General features: G+C 35.3%; 1 protein-coding gene across 8 annotated transcripts in view; it reads left to right on the top strand.

Annotated features, from left to right (window-relative positions):
• Positions 1–17,565, top strand: part of UBR1 (ubiquitin protein ligase E3 component n-recognin 1) — a 73,178-nt gene that overhangs the window by 40,939 nt on the left and 14,674 nt on the right. For 6 of the 8 annotated variants that reach the window (XR_011141488.1, XM_068946030.1, XM_068946029.1 and 3 more), the window contains exons 27-37: positions 92–201; positions 1,410–1,499; positions 3,195–3,382; positions 5,066–5,271; positions 8,994–9,087; positions 11,418–11,570; positions 12,006–12,103; positions 12,809–12,902; positions 14,311–14,459; positions 16,882–16,937; positions 17,246–17,342. Coding sequence is in view for 7 of the 8 variants with exons in the window: in XM_068946030.1 (XP_068802131.1) it covers positions 92–201; positions 1,410–1,499; positions 3,195–3,382; positions 5,066–5,271; positions 8,994–9,087; positions 11,418–11,570; positions 12,006–12,103; positions 12,809–12,902; positions 14,311–14,459; positions 16,882–16,937; positions 17,246–17,342 (1,335 nt within the window). In the remaining variant the exon portion in view is untranslated. The remainder of the gene's footprint in view (positions 1–91; positions 202–1,409; positions 1,500–3,194; positions 3,383–5,065; positions 5,272–8,993; positions 9,088–11,417; positions 11,571–12,005; positions 12,104–12,808; positions 12,903–14,310; positions 14,460–16,881; positions 16,938–17,245; positions 17,343–17,565) is intronic. The other 2 variants (XM_068946032.1, XM_068946031.1) reach the window with 1 other exon arrangement.

Below are 17,565 nucleotides of genomic sequence, written 5' to 3'. Positions count from 1 at the left end.
TTTAAGTCATGTCCATGGTTGTAGATACATTAAGGTATTAACTAGCTTTTTTCTACAGATCCATGCATTTCTGTTTTCTCCCTTTGTAAAGGAATGGGAAGCTCAGCCTTGAACGCTGTGAACGTATTAATGCTTCTGGAAAAATTGAAAAGAGTTCCTCAATTAGAGTCACAGAAGGACACAGTCAATTGGATCCTGCAGGTGAACAAGGGAGGAAATAAGTATGGTTTGATTTTAGTAAATCAGAAAGCCTTTATCAAAGATGTTATGATTCCTATATATAACCCCTTAGATAGCGTTTAAAACTAAGATGATTTCTTGAGAAGTTTAATCTATTGAACATTTTTTTCCCCCAAACGAGATGATGAGGTTTCTTGAACACTCGCTGTTGCTACTTCAAGTGTTAGGTCGATAATTTGTTCCGGTAACGATATTCTTATATATAGATTTTATTCCTCATATTTCTGATATAATAGCAAGAGATATATAAAAGTTTATAAAATCAAAAAGATTTTTAGCAGCCGCTTGTATTAAAACTTAAGTCATGCTGGTCTAACTAATGGCCACATTGTGGATTTGACGTGTGGGGATTTTTCCTTCCAACTCACTGCCCTTTGTCAGTAAGAGATGGGAAAAATCTGTAGAGCTGTGACATCTCCTCCAGCATAGAAAAACATACTGCTACTTCTGTGTAGCAGGAGTACTACGTACAGTCCAGTTCCATTTTTGGCATCAGTGCCCCTTGTTTTATGTGGCAAATGTAGAAGGCTGTGATTCTGGCAGTATCTGCAGTGCTGGAAGATATTCGTAGTAAAGTTTCAAAATCATCCTCAGGCTGCTCAAATTGGACTATACTGGCCCGTTAGAGAGGCAAGTTTGAAAGATTTTGGGATAAGTTAAATCTTCCAGAGAAGAGCTGAGCAGAGAAGGCTCAGCTTTAACTAATTAGACATGCTGGAAAGCTTCCTGTTTCAGATGTGCCGGTCCAAATCATATGCATGATTTTAGTGACAGCATACTGTTTCTATGCATTGATCTTTGTTTCACCTACTTGAAATGACGTGGCACTCTGTCTATTTTTCTGATGTACACACGCCTTTCTGCAAAAAACAGTGCATCAGCTGGTTAGCACTCTTAGTACTGGAGGATTGAAAAGATTAGAAGAATTTTACTTTCCTTCATACTGGGTAATGCTCTTCAGATTTAGGATACAGGCACAGCAATGCTACAGGGCTGCACATACTGGCTCAGTTAAATGCTCTCCTTATTTAAGGAGTGTGGCAGTAGGTTTCATCCATTCACGATAATGAAAATAACGTGAAAGCAAATGTCAAGAGCTTTGGTCTTATCTGTATTGTGATTACAACTAAGTCGTATTTTATTTTTAACGTCTAAGTCTCTATTCCTAGATGTTTGACACAGTGAAAAGATTGAGAGAAAAATCCAGTTTAGCAACAGTAGCAGCTACGTCAGGCTCGGAAGTTACAAAAGGTGATGAGGTAATAATAAAAATGTTCTATGGAAGCTTTGTATTTAACTTTCTGAATGGCTGTTTTCAAATGTATGACTCAATTCAGTTATCGTTATACACAAATACCATTTTAGGTATTAATTTCTGATATATTGCTTACAGAAGGTATTTAGGTTCAAAGATTGATATTTAAAAATCAAATTTATATTATGCACAGTCGCCCTTCCAAATATACTTAAGTAAAACAGTTGCAGAAAATCAGGACGGGATTAGCGTCGGTTCAGTCTGCTTTTGTTATTTGAGTGATTTGAGCACCTTTTCTATTATGTTTTCAGTATGTGCAATACTTAGAAATACAAATCCACATAAAATGATGTCTTGTAATTTACATGAGCCACCAAGAGGTTAATCTACTTTACCTTGATTGCATAAAGATATTAGGCTTATGTGATTACTCTGTCTGTGTATCAGTCTATGCCCTCTTCCCTCAAAATACCTTTTGAATCTAGTTGTCAAATGACGCTCTGGAATGGAGTTTTCAGCGATTTAGTCTTACACGTTTTTAAAAATTGGCAGCTGAACAGAAAAGAAGAATCCAGTTGGCACACCGTCTAAGGGTGATACAAGCAAGCTGGCTCCGACACGTTCTGTTTGGCAGCAGCTTGCTGCCAAACAACCTCTTGACCAGTCATTGCATACGTAGCTCTAACCTTACTACAACATATGCTGTGTTTCTTGTTTGGGAAAGGCATCATATGATAGATGGTATGGTAAGGGAGTAAAATACAAAAATCCGTAAGAAAGTAGGCTTTTTTTATTTCTAATACTTGTAGAGCAATTTGTTGTTGTTGTTCCGTTTCCTCAAAACATAACGGTGCTCTGGAGGAAAGCTATGTCTATAATGCTGAGCTCCTGCCTCAAGCAGTTAAGAGGAATTAGATTTCATGTATTTTAATGATGTCTGCCTGTGTTTTTTGAATTCTGTGTCATCAAAGTATCTAAATAGGTTTATAATTTTTGAGAATGTGATAGATGAGGAAATCCTGCAAGTAGGAAATAGGTTTATAATTTTTGAGAATGTGATAGATGAGGAAATCCTGCCAGTGGGAGAGTTGTCCAGCCTATGATAAAGAAGAATAGGGGAAAATATCCAAAATATCCTTAAATACATTTTTGTGGCAGTATTTTATGTAGGGAATGATAAGTTTGCTATGTCCTTCACAGGTTGTTCAGGATAAAATTTTCTTAAGATTCTGAAAGGGAAACTTAGATTACTCAGTAGGGATTTCACTTACAGATTAGTGTTTCGTTTTTCTCACCATAAGTGCAGAGTATTTTGCCAGGAAGCTTGTGGAGTTCACTGAAGTGTGGTTTTGGTTTTTTTTTTTTGTTTGTTTGTTTTTTTAAGAATAGATGACACAAACTCCAAACTAAAATGAATCGGGTATTATTGCTCCTGGCTTTGGGCAAGGGAGTATACTTGGTGACCTCTTGCATACCTCTCAAGATCTCTTCTTTGTTCTGTTTAGTGATCCTAGTTAATGTTTAAAAATTTAGTTTTATATTTTTTCACATGACAGTTAACTTTATCATTAAAGTGGTGTCAGATTATGTAAGGAATTTGATGTTAGTGATTAGAATACATGTACTTGGGGAAGAATTCTTCTAATTTTTTTTGATGTTCTCTGTTGCATGTGAGTTCTTTATTCTCTTTTTCTGTAAGACACAGAACACTCAGGACAAAGAGAAAGCTGAGCGGAAGAGAAAGGCAGAAGCAGCTAGGTTGCATCGTCAGAAGATAATGGCCCAGATGTCTGCTCTGCAGAGGAATTTCATTGAAACCCACAAGCTCCTGTATGAGAACACCCTGGAGACACAGGGGAAAGAAGATGCTATAATGGAAGAAGAAAGGTAAGGAAAAAAGAGACGTCCAGAATTCTGATAGGAAGAGTTTATTAACTAAGAGTGATTCTGCTCCATAAAAATCTTGAGAGCACACCCAAGTGACAGAATGTGTCATCCCAGTCGGCAAACTTGTGCCAGCCTTTAAGTCGTCTTCTGCTACAGAATTAGATATAACTAACGAATTTATGCTTATGTCAGAAAACTGTAATCATTTAGTAAAGCAGCATAAGAAAAAATGTAAGAAAATTTATTATTCCTTCAAGTGAAGGATACTTATATTACCTAACATTTGAAAAATGGAATCGGAAAACTACAGAGTTTGACATCACTGTAATTTTGGAGGTGATTGTCTACCATATATGAAAATTTTTAAGTATCTGATTTGGAGAGAATCTAAAAGCCTATATGCATTAAAGTTAAGTTGTGATGAAGAAAATACGCTTCTTGTAGCTCAAGCTGCTGCTATTTTTGTTTGTTAGCTTTTCACATCTAATTTCATACTGAAGACGTGGTATTTTACAGGCTGACTGTTTGTATTGGAGAAACAACTTATTTACTCTGTTGTTATAAATCCTAATGTTAGTGCATATTAACAGCAATTTTAATTATTGTGATTTTAACATGATTTAATGATTGTGATTTAGTGTACCCTTGTCTCTTTAGTGCGTGCACTGAATTTATTTGATTGGTGCTTTTCCTTGTTAGATTCTTCCTCTTAGTTTTTAAATTTTTTTTAATGAAACACATGTAGAAGGAAGACTGCGTTACCAGGTGGATATTTGAAATATAGACCAATTAGAACTGAAATAAAGTTGTATTAATGAGTGGTGGATTGCTACATGTGAGTGAAAACGGCAGACGTTTGCGGTAATCTCTCAATTTTACGCCACAATCTTTTGTTAGCGTGACTACTTCAGTAGGCAATGTGATGCAGTGCAGCTTATAACTGACAGCTGCTGTCAAGATGCTCAAACTGTGGATGTTGAAGCAAAGCTTCACGTATTCTGAAATGGTTTATCATACTTTGTGAGGATAGTGTAAGGAAAGCTATGTTTAGCTATCTTAGCAAAACCATAATTTTACTGGTATGAATTGCTCCTGTTCTAGAGGTGCTTCAACAATATAGTATGCCTAGTGCAATTTTTACAATTTTGGTCTATTTGGGGATGCGTTAAACTAATCAAGAAAATGGAGATGTCTGCTAGAAGAAAAAAGATAGGATCACCTCCGTGAGCTTTGATCTTTAAAAAGTCATATTCTCTAAATCATTGTTGAATTCTGTGGAGTAAAAATTATTAGTACTTTGTAATATATCTCATTTAAAACTATATGGAAATTTATCATTTCTCAAAGCATTGAATAAAGTAGTAGCATTCATTCTAATGTCTCTGTAAGATGAAAACATGTTTAATCCAGTTTATATTGAATACAATTTTCTCAATTTCCTGCTGCCCTGAATCCATTTCAGGGTGTTGTGCTACGTTAAATGCCTTCCACTTTCTACCTTTAAAAATGACTGCATTTAGTGAGGATTGAAGTGTTTCTTCATCATTTTGTTTTGTTAAATCACTTTGATATAAAACCAGAAATGTTAGCAGTAAATTACATTTTTAGATGCCAAGAAGAATGTCTATTTCTTTAGAAAAATCCAACTGATTGTTTATATCTTTGTCACTTATGTTCTTACAGCATGTCTTTGGCAATAGATTACTCCAAAATTGCTTTGGGTCCCAAACGAGGTCCATCTGTTGCTGAGAAAGAAGTTCTGACCTGTATTCTTTGTCAGGAGGAGCAGGAAGTAAAGCTGGAAAGTGCTGCTATGGTATTATCTGCCTGTGTCCAGAAATCAACTGCCTTAACTCAGAATAGGAGCAGAATTCTGGAACTCTCAGGGGGTATGAAATGTTTTTCTTCTAAACTGCAAGCTGTTCTGTACGTGGAACTTGCATCCTTTGAACCTAAATAAAATTTGTATTCAGTCAGATTGCTAAATGATGTACCCTTACTTTATAAAAAGAAAGTGGAAGATTTGAAACTGATCTAAAATCCATGCTTGAAAATCTAAAAAGGGGACGTATATGAAGATTTAGATCTGTCCCACAAATAAAAGAAAGACTATAAATCTTAGACGCTTGGTAGGAACAGTCACTTTGGAAAGAGTCTGAGAATGTGAACAGTTTCTTTTTGTTAAAGTCCAGCAAAAAGCTTTCCCCATGTGAAGGAAATACATAAATATTATCAGAGGCCAACATGGCAGCCTCAGGAGACTTTTTTTTCTTTTCCAGAAAATGATAACACCAACATTAATTAGTAAAAAAGAGTAAGCAAGGATTGTATATATTCATCCTTGAATGATATCATGAAAAAAATACAAATGTACACAGTTGGAATTGCATAATTAATCTTGGTAGTAGGAAATAGGAGGACCAGCCAGAAATTTTTTTGGCAGTAACAGTAACAAACAAGAAGAAAGATTTTTGGTCTGTTATATAATGGGAATGAAAAAAACAAAAAACAAAAAATAGGGGAAGCTGAAGGATTCAATGCCTTTTTTGGCCCCTTCTTAAAAAGAAAAATAATAATAATTTGAGATCAGATACTTGATGCAGTTAATTTTAATAGGAGAGAAGTGAAGTGCAGAATAGAATAAGAAGAGATGAAACAATATCTAGGTAATTTCAGTGTATTCACCTTGGCAATTATTAAAGCAATATTGAAAGCAATCTCAGAACTATGGTTATCAGTATAATCTTAAACCATTATTAAAGATGCATGGAGGATAGTTGAGATCTCAGAGGGCTGAGAATGGCAAACAAGTATTTGTCCAAAAAAAAAAAAAAAAAACGTGAAAGAACTACTAAAATTTATAGAGTACTCCGTCTGGCTGAGATGCCTAGAAATATACTGGGCGTAGTTGTTATTGCCTTCTAACTACTTGAAAAATAATTAAGTGACAAGTAGTGGCAAACATGGATTTGTCAGGAGAAGATCTTAGTAAGCTACTCTAGTTCTTTGACCAGGATAACTGGTTTTGTGGGTAAGGAGGAAACAGGTAACTTACTCTGATTTTGTTATGTTTTTTTAGCTCTATCCTACTTGATACGCAGTTGAGGCAAATATAGTTTAGGTAAAAGCTCTTCAAGGTGGATGTATAACTCACTGTAAAACTGCTAGTTTGATTCTAGCAAGCTGTAGTATTAAATAATAATTTGTTAAAGTGATCATTTTGATTCTTTTTCTATAAATTGAGTTATAGTTACTTTAACACTGAGATATAAATTAAATTGCTGTTTATATTAAATATTAATATTTATCTATCAATATATTTTTTTATTGTCTGTCCGTGCTAGTCAGTCGTGTTCAAATCTTGTTTACTCAAGCTAACTAACACAGAAGGATTAAAAGTACTATGTTAAAAGATAATATAATTAGAGGTCTGAAAATGCTGTCAAGATGTTTCCTACTTCATTGCCTTTGCGTGGGCAGGGTGTTACAGTTGTTTTTACCTTCCCTAACAGATGTTTGTTCAACCTGTTTTAAAGCCCTCCAGTCTGGGAAACTCTATTACCTCCCAGACAGTCTGTTCAGGTGCTTTTGCTTTTTTTTTTTTTTTTAAGGTTTTTTTTTTTTCGTAACATCAAACCTTAATTTTTCTTGTTGGAATTTAGTTTTAATATTACTTATCCTATCCACTGTAGGCATGGAGAACAGATGTAAAAAAATATTTTACAGCACGTTTTGGCATATTTGTCCCTTCTTTAGGCTAAGCAATCCTAGGGTGATTAATCTTCCTCCATAGGTCATATTTCCTTGTCCTCCAGTTGTTGTCATTGCTCTCCTCTAGACTTCTTCAGTTGTTCCATATCTTTCCCATTCCACTTTGAAATACCCCGTAGTGCCCAAGGCTAGATGCTATAAGTAGAAAGATTGCTTCAGATATCTTGCAGTTTATACTCCTTCTTATTTTCAGAGAGAGATATATGTATATATTTACCACAGGTTATTGCAGGTTATTTGCGGTCAGGTTGTAAAGCAAAATGATCCACGCATCTTTGGTTTTTTGGTGTTTGTTTTTTGGTTTTTTTTTTTTTTATGACTCTACTACCTAGCGAATAACTTTTCATTCAATATTTGTGCAGTTGGTTATTTCTGCTTAAGTATATGAGTACAGTCTCTTGAATGTTGAATGAATCCGGAAGGGGAGTTCAGCGCTGCTTCCTAATTCTCAAGATTATTTTCAACTATTATGCTATTCTGCGTCATGCTTGCAAACCTTTGCCACGTGGTTTCACTTAATTAGATGTTCTGTATTTCTTCATCTGGATCGTTAAAAAATACTGAGTAGTACCAGACCCAGGACAAACTCCTACAGAATCCTGTTTGATCCATTAATCGTTTTAACCGAGACCTAATGATAGCCACAACTGTGAGCCCACTGTACAGAATTTTTACTTAGACCATGTACTAACTGCATCCATTTTTCTGCTCTCTTCTGTGGTGCTCTGAAGTTCAAATTAAATCCTATGTTCTTGTATTCAGACAGACTTGTAAACTTTCTGCAATGCCACGTTGGGCTACGGAAATAATTGGAAAAAGAAGGAAATGAAGTGTCATTTCCTAAAGCCACTTATGGATATTATTTACAGAATTTACTCTCTACTGCAAGGTCCTCTGCAGCTCATCAGTAAGCAGTAGGCCTGTGAGAGCTTTTTTTCTGAAGATCTGAATAAGTGGAAGAATGCTTGTTCCCGCAGCAGAAGTACACGGAGTGGTGAATTAGTATTGTACCAAGCTTCCCTTTCTTATTCAGTTTTCCATTTTATTTAGAGCTTTTTCAGATGCTGCAAAACAGAATTATGCATTCAGTGAAAGCAGCGGTGCTAGATATCTTTTCTTCTGCTTTTCATTTTGTCAGATTCAGATGTATCCGTTCAAAATCGTAAGCAGTCCACCACATCAGTTTGGAGGTCTATTCTCGTTCAGTTCTGCGCAATTTAGGCACCTTTACAGAGACAGCAGAATCTGACTTTGAGTACATGTTGCAGCACAAAGACACTGTTAAATTCTCATAAAGTTGTTGCTGTTAAGAATTATGCAAAATTAGTGTAGAGTTGACATAGATTTAGGTAGATTTGACTTTGTTATTCAGCAGTGGTGGTCGCGCCAGTGGCTTGATATCTGCTTTTGAAAGTATAGGGGATTAGTTGAAGAAATGCCCAATCTTTCTTGATGGTAGCAGTTTCATCTTCTTTCGTTTTAAAATAAAAGAACAAACAAGTTAGAAACTTCAGTTCTGTCGGATACAACCACAGAGCCATTCCAGTGCTGAAGAAACTTTTTTTTTCTTAACTGATTTACCATTGCTTTTGGATTTTGTCTTTTTCTTGGCAATTAGTGGAAAGTCTAAGCCTGCAGTAGTGTGGCTGAGCTCTGTCCCTTGTTAGAGTATTCATCTGGAGAAGCTACCCGAACAGGATTTTGATTTGGCTATGCACACTGTGGAAAAATAAAACCTTAAGGCTTGGGCTTTGTGTATACTGTCGTTCATTTCTGTTCATATTGATTGAAAGCTATGTTATTGTTCTTTCTGTAACTTTTTTCTACTGTATTTTTGTAGATACACTAGATCCTCTTTTCATGCATCCTGACTTACCATGTGGAACCCACACAGGAAGCTGCGGTCATGTGATGCACGCAGCCTGCTGGCAGAAGTAAGGTTATGTCTTTGCAGGGTCTTTGTTTGTTTTTCCATATTCTGTATTCTTTTATTTTCTGAAACATCTAAGTGTACACCGAAAACATAGTGCGGTACATGGATGTTTAGTTAAGAAGTCAAACTGTCTGGTACTCACCTAAGGAAAATATAAGTGTGGCACAAGAGAAGTTTTGAACTGACAAAAAATAGCATCATGAAAAAGCTTCATTGCCCAAAGAAGAGGCTCTTAGGAGTTACTAATTTATGCAAATAAAACCAGTAAGTTGTATAACAATAGTTCTTTTACTGCCAAAGTCTGTCACCGTGTCAATACTGAAAGGATGAAGCAAACTTATCCCAGTCGGTCTTTAGATGAGATTCTGGCATTTAGACTGGAATAGGAATAATTGAATCTACCAACGCTTTCATTTCACAGTGAACAAAATCTTGATAAAGAGCAAATATTTATAAGTATTTACAGACTTTACAAGATGTCTGGGAGAGCCCAGGATTTAGACAAAGTATTTTGAGTTAGAATACAACCTGAAATATTAAAAGACCAAGTTACTTACCTTGCAGAATATAGGCATCCTGGTTCCCTGCAGCTACATTTGTAGGTTTACAGAGAGCAAGGCTAATGCTGCCTGCATTTGACTCCACTTAGATATGGCAAATCTAAACGAGATAAATGCTATGAATTAATGTTAGAAAGTTGATCCCGTTGAAGTATTATCAGCAGATAGAGATTTGGGTCATGCAATTACAAGTTACTTTGTGTTATTGAATAATACAGACAGTCTCTTGAGGCTTGTGTTGTTTTAGTCTTAAAAAGCCTACCTAAAATTCTAGTGTTTATCATTTACTTTTCTATATGTATATCTTTACAATAAAACACCAGTACAAAATAAATAGGTGCACACACTTAAAATGATATGGAAATATGTTCCTTGAGTATAATACATCTGCTCTTGGCAGATCCATCCACATCTACGTAGATCTAAGTAGTGCATCACTGGAGCTCAGTTCCCTTGCCCTTTTTAAGAAAGGATGACTTGCTGTGTGGGTAAATGGGATTAAAATGGACAACAGGCTCTTCTCATGCGGGATGACACAGAAGGTTTGAGCATAGTCTTTTATTTATTACATAACAGACGTTCTAACTTACTAATATTCCTCCAAATGATGCCTGCCATACTTTTTTTCTTTTTTTGAGTATCTGTGCATCGTAAAAATACTGCAAAACTCTCAACTGCCTAAAACAGTACAAGTTCAGAATGAATGGAATATTTATGTAGTTGCCATGTATGAGGAGGAGGAGGAGTTACAATAACATAACTATGCTTAGTGAATTTGGGAAAATAATTGTACATTTTTGATTATCTAGAATACTTTCATAAATAATCTGCAACGATAAGGGCTTTTTCAGTTTTCCCCACCACTTTCTCTTATTAGATAAATGGGATTTTATTTTTTCACTTAAGGTATTGTAATTTAAAGTATTTATTTATTACTCTAACCAGAGAGTTATACTTTCAAATCTATCTTTAAGATCCTACATAACAGGTCTGAACATTATTATTGAGTTTAGTTGCTTGTCTTCAGGCAAGCAGATTTCACTGTTGGGTTTTCTTGTTCCCAGTAGTGTCTACCACTGAGACATTAATGAAATCTGAAGGCTTACCCTATGCAGTGAGAGGGAAGAATTATAATGAAACCTGTAAAAAGATTTTAGTTATTACTTAGATTCCTTTTGAATTTAAAATAGCTCAAGCATGACAATGTAATACACATTTCCCTCTCTTCATATTAAAGCAAGACTATAATTTTGTTGTCTAATCATGAGACTCAGTCATTGCCATGAATAATTTATCATTCATTTGTGAAATATTACCATTAAGTTTTCCTGAAAGTGAATAAAAACTGTGTATTTATGCTGTTCCAAATTCACTGTAGTGAGTTGTATATGAGAGATGTTAGGTAAATATTTCATTTTTTTGAAGACATTGAGAGAGAATACTAGAAAATTTATAAAGGACAGTTTGAGTGTAAACATGTTAATAAAATACATGGAAAGGATATTAAAAGCCAGGAAAACTTGCCATCGTTTTTGCATGAGTAGTACTTCATGCATTTTTTTACATGAGTTCATATATGTATTCAGAGCTTTCATTTTATTTTCATGTCCAAGCACATGAAATACTTGCAAATCAAACAGAAGAAAAGAGACCTGTTTGTTGGCTTGGATAGGTGTTGTTAGATGGTAACACTTTTAACTACTTGAACACTTGTTTTCATGTCACATTTGAGTCATTCCGCTTTCTAGCGATTTCCTTTTCAATGCTGTAGGTACTTTGAAGCCATGCAGCTGAACTTTCGACAACGTCTGCATGTTGAACAGATATTTGACTTGGAGAATGGAGAGTACCTTTGTCCACTTTGCAAGTCTCTGTGCAATACTGTGATTCCTATTGTTCCATTGCAGGCTCAAAAAATAAACAGGTGAACTACCAGGCTTACATAGATTTTTTATTATTATTATTATTTTTTTTTTTTTAAATTAAAGACTGTCAGGAACTTCAAGGAGGGGGACTGGCTTTTTGAATTTCTTGAAGGAAAATTTGAGCTGACTTTCCTAATCTGAAAAAGGACTGCTTATATTCTTATTGGCTGTTCACACAAATGCATTTATTTTGGTCACCAGAATCTTTTTCTATAATTCTTTTTGGACTGACTGTCATTTGGAGTATATACCAAATGAGTACTTATTTTAAGTACTTAGCGTAACTTTTCAATCTGTACTTATTTTTGGTCAAAACTTACAAGGCCTTCAAAATTAAAGTTAATTTGTGTTTTCATAAATGTTGTCCTGTGTTTTAAGCATAACGTGGTGCTTTAACTGTTTAAGTAACAACTGCTTTTCATTTCTGTTCTCAGTGAGGATGCAGATGCAGTAGCTCAAATTCTGTCCCTGGCTAGGTGGCTGGAGATTGTCATAGTCAGGATATCTGGCTACAGTGTGAAAAACGCTAAAGGTTTGTTGTCTTCATTTTGGAGCTTTTCAGTGGGATCTCTAATAGACTTTTCAACTAATATCAACAGAAAACTTCAAATGAAAGATGTAATTTGCTTTCTATCAAGACAGTCTGGAAAATGTGATGCCAATTTTCAGGGATAAAGTCATGGCCCTTTCTGAGTTGATATCTTGATTTCATGGCGCCTTCTCCTATTTTCAGATCTCTGTTTGTTTCTTTCCTTCTTCCCTGTGAAAGAGAATTGTGTGCACTGGGAGAAGATAGCAGCCCACTAACATAAAGAGTTAATGAAACTTCTGTGTTGACTATTATGAAAGGAGCAGATTTAAATTAAAAGAGCCAAAATAAATACATATGAGTGTTTCAGAAAACATAACTAAGCACAGTTACTGAAAATCATCATATTCCATGCAATCTTAAAACACAGGAGAGGGTTGGGGTTTTTTGTGTTTGCTTTTGTTTTTTTTTGCTGCTTATGTCACGTTCTCCTCACCAACCAAGTACTACTTTTAATCCTCACGTCTCTGAGAATAGAAGAAAATGCTACTTAGGGAGGAGGATTAGAAGAAAGTCTAGCTGGTGAAGTCTGTTTTACAGTTATTTGCAAACCAGTTTAAAATAAAAAGTCTCACTTCTATTATACTGCTGTAAAAAGTGTACCAACTTCTTTTTTTTTAATGTGATTCTGATTTCCCCTTCTGGAAGGAGAGAAACAAAACGCTCCAGCCTTCATCAACAAAGGAATGGGGAACTCTGCTTTGGAATTCCATTCCATCCTTAGTTTTGGAGTTCAGTCCTCGTAAGTGTTACCAGAAGTGCTTTCTGCATTATGTTAACTCTTCCCTAAAATAATCTAAATGTGTTTCAAGATTTTTTATTAAAAGAAAGGCGTTTGATCTGAATGTGGGCTTCCTTAGACTTTTCCGTAAGCATTCACTGGACATGAGCGTTAGGTGGACATTTTGGTCAAGTCCAGTGTGGCGGTTCTTATGCTCTTAGTGCAAAACTGGGAGTCTGGAATCTTTAATCTGTGATTCTGGTTTTTCAGATCACTTCATGTGTCATTGGAGGAGTCATTTAACTTCTGTCTGCCTTAATTTTCCTCCTACACGTCTGTTTCAGGGATAGTTTTCACTTGTTTTTAAGATGCACTCATTTAATGTAGATTACTCAAAGGAATAGGGCTATATTGTCTCTTTCTGTTCTAGCAAGCAGAAACTTTCTCCTGTTAAGACAATGTGAATGGATAGACAGTTCTGAAGTGTACTTTGCTATCTCTCTTCATCCTAGGTCCTACTCTTAAGTACTTTATCCGTTATTGCTACTATTAATTCTGACCAACTCTCGTAGTTACGCAAAGTATTTATGTATGCCTGCTATTGTAGAAGAAAGTCTTTGTCAAAAAGTTGAATTAAGTTCTGTCTTGGTAACTTATCTCCAGGGAAAAGATTCTGTGGTTTGCACTTAAGCGTTCTAGTGTTTCAGCATGAGCCTGGCTAAAACCCAGAACTTTGTGGTACAGTTGTTTTGGCTGCAGAGATATGGAGAACGAATGTGAATGTCATGTATTTCTGTTACCAATTTCCCAGTGTACGATTTTGAAAAAACACATGCAACCCATTAAATAATACTGTATGGGTTTTTGCCTAGGCACTTCTCCAATTATGAGTGCATTTATATAAACTAGCCCAATACCAGCTTAAAGGAGTTTAAATGCTATAAAAATGTATTTTAAAACCCATTTGAAACTTCCTACTTTCCCTTTTTAGTATCTTATGAGGTGGGAGACAGGGAACATATTTTCACTGCAGCACTTAAAATTACTCTTGCTTATTCACAGCACTAGTTATTTTTTTCCTTCTGTTTTACTTTGATTTATAATCCAAATTCAAACAAAGCAAGTGTTTAATGTACTGTACAGAAATAGACTCCTTCATTCTCCCAAGTTGGTTCCAGCCTGGTGGCTCTCATTCTCTGCATTTTACAGCATTTGTTTGCAGAGTCTGCTCTACCAAGGTACTTGTTTACTGCTACCCTTTCAGGTGTATTCTTTTTTTTTTTTCCCCCTCCTCTGTAGAGGCAGATGGTCTTTGTATTCAAGAATTCTTTCATAAATTACCGTGACTTTGTTACTTATTGATTGACCTATAAGTAATAAGCACTATTAATGATTCACAAGCTGAAATTATCTTGGCTTACTTCTGCAGAGCCAAATACTCAAGCAGTATCAAGGAGATGCTTATTCTCTTTGCCACCACCATTTATAGAGTTGGGCTAAAAGTTGCTCCAAATGAAGCTGATTACCGGATTCCTATGATGACCTGGAGCACTTGTGCTTTTACCATCCAGTGCATAGGTAAAACATAATTTGGGTTTACTTCTTCTCATGGCTCAAAACTTAGTTATCTGATTGTATACTTTTATATGAGTGGTAATAATAATAATTCTATATAAACAATAATAAACACATTCTAATAATGAACAATACTATCAGAATAATATATATGTAAGACAATATATATTAATGATATCATAATATATCCTCCTATATAAATAATAGGATGCTTTTGTTTGGATGGTGGTTTATTTAAAAAAAAAAAAAAAAAGAAAAAGTGATTAATGTTTGGAATGCCAACGCTGATGAGTGTAATATGCGAAAACAGGGAGTGATCACACTCCATGTTACTAATTGTAACATCAAGCATGTTTGATGAATATCTTCAGGCTGCCCGAGATCACTGACCTGCATGCATATCCTACACAGGCAAATATCTAATAATTACGAAATGGCACTTCCTCTCTCAGTTTTTCCTCCAAAAAAATTCCATGATGATTGCCTGATATTTTAGTATCTTTAAACATCCTTGAATGAACTACATGATAGAAGGTTTTTTTTTGTTGTTGTCTTGTTTGTTTTTATCCTTGAAGAATTTTCGTAGACTTTGTAGAAGAAAGTGATCTTTTGTCTACTAAAGTTGCTGAGCAGGTACCTGGTAGAAGGAAAAAATCTAATTTCGCTGGCATTAGTCACTCTTTGAAAGCAAAGGAATCCATTACCATAAAAAATGATTGCATTTTCTGACTAGTGTACCTGTTTAGCAGTCGGTCTCATTTCATCTGCATGCTGTATACACAAATTAGATGGAGCGTAAGCATATAGCTGTAAATAAGTCAGTAGTGGCTTCCAGGCAGGGGGAGAGGCCAGAGATAAATCTGAAATGCACAGTAGAGGATTGAGGATGTAACTGTAAATTTCCATAAATGTGATTTGCCAAGTATGCTATAGTTTTCTTGATGAAGCTGTTGAGAAGCAAATATAGTCTTAAATCCAGAATGAACTTGATCCAACTGGAGTGCTAAGAGTTCAAAAGATTACTAGGAGCACTGGGACTATTCTGATAAAGAAGGAATATTCATGAAAGCTGCCTGCATCTTTTTAATGTTGGATTTTGTTATAGTTTTCACATGGGCCGGGAGAGTACTGAAAGCCACACAGCTGCATTAACATTAATGCCTTTTAACACTTTGCAGATTGTTTTTATTTGATCTCTAGGGAAAAAAAAACTTAGTGGCTGTCAGGGATGAGACCTTTATCAGCAAAAGTATAAACGCAATAGCTGTTATCACAGTTGTGATACCAAAGGCATATGGCAGAAGCAGAAAATTCAGATGTCTTGCTGGACAAAGATTATAAAACGAGAGGGACCACTGTGACAGTCGGACCTATCCTAGGACATAAAACTTCCTTGGATAGTTTAGAAATAGAGCAGGCTTTGATGAAATTGTAAAGCCAAACTGCCTACGCAAATTGTAGCATGCTGATTTTGCATCCGATCAAAGGGTACACTGTTAAAGCTATTTAACTTTGGGCATGTAGCTTAGCTGCCTGCATGAGGAACTTTGACTACCTGTGCTAGCAGAGTCTTTAGAGGAGGTTCAAAGCGTCATTGACCCAAAGGATTGGAATTGTTGCTGTGGGCTTTTTGTTGCCTAAAGCCAGATATTTACCAATACAAATACAATTTTTGCCATGTTTCCTCAACAACTCCATATATTGCTTATTAAAGCAATAATGGATGGAAATGCTAAGTTAAAGCACTTTCATTTTTTCTTATAGATGGTAAAAATTTTAAATCTATTCCAAGATCTTGAAGTGTATTGGTTTATCTGCTGAATTAGCAGCTAAAACACAGAAACCTTTGAATAGATACCTTTTTACTCAGTGGATTAAATTTGATTTCTTATTTTTCTTAGTTTATTTTCTCTTTATTATCCCTTCAGAACCAATGCACTTGAGGAGGGAACGTAAATTCTGTTTTAGCTTGGAATTTTGTTTTCAAAGAGTTTTATTAAACTGCAGTCAAATGCACCAGGGCAAATGTGTTGAATCAGGATGGCTGTGTTAGTATCCCTGTGAACATACCTTGATGTCTTTTGAGCATTGTATATGAGTAACTGAAAATACAACTGAATCCGTAGAACCTTTTATCACTGTTAATACAAAATAGTGTGTTATTTTAAATCCTAAGTTAGCAAGTTCTGAAAACCAAGTGTTTTTTGAAAACCTCTTATAACCATGTATCTGGGGTTCATTCAGTGCAAGTTAAGTTGGATTTTTCAAGAGAATTCTGTGAATTCTCTTATCAGAGCAAAACTAATCTTTAGGAAAAAGGACATTATATACTGAGTTAATCTTGGACTACATGTATGTGTGAAAATCAAATTTTATTTTAGTTCTATAGAACATGCAACTTAATTTTTCTTTCTTCAATTTTAAGAAAACCTCTTGGAAACAGAGGGCAAGCCTTTATTTGGATCTCTACAAAATAGACAGGTATGGGCAATCCTCTATGCAATACTTTTAAATGTATGTATTATATATATGTGTGTGTGTATACACAAACTGTTGAAACTGCTGTCATTAAGAATATCCTCTGTTCAGGAGGGTCTCTGAAAATATTTGATTTAGATTGATAACACAGAGCATCCTGGAAAGTGCGTATCCGCTTATACGTGGAGTTTTGTATTTAATTAATTTATCTCTATGTTTTCCACTCTTAGGAGTGGATATATATTGACAGCTTTATTCCACTGTTATATCTTTCCCTTTTTCTTGTCCAACCATTTTATCTTATGTTCTAGCACAGCGGCCTTAAAGCATTAGTGCAGTTTGCAGCTGCTCAGAGAACAACATCCCCACAAGTCTTGATTCAGAAACATCTGATTCGTCTTCTAGGAGGTATCCTGTTTCTTTTCTTTACTATCTTTTGTATTGCAGAAGGTTCTGTTGCAAGCTAACACACGCTATTAATACTGCATAGAAGGAAAGGTAGACTACTGACAACAGTGCTAACTTCAGTTTCTGTGGCTTAGGGTAAGTTCCCTTACGTCGTAGAGTATCAAGTCATTTAGGGCTGAGTCAACAAAATTGCTTAATCACTGAAGTCCCAAAAAGTTGTCTT

The sequence above is a fragment of the Struthio camelus genome, chromosome 5 (assembly GCF_040807025.1).
Source record: "Struthio camelus isolate bStrCam1 chromosome 5, bStrCam1.hap1, whole genome shotgun sequence".
In the NCBI taxonomy this organism is placed as follows: domain Eukaryota; kingdom Metazoa; phylum Chordata; class Aves; order Struthioniformes; family Struthionidae; genus Struthio; species Struthio camelus.
This window is presented reverse-complemented; position numbering and strand designations above follow the sequence as displayed.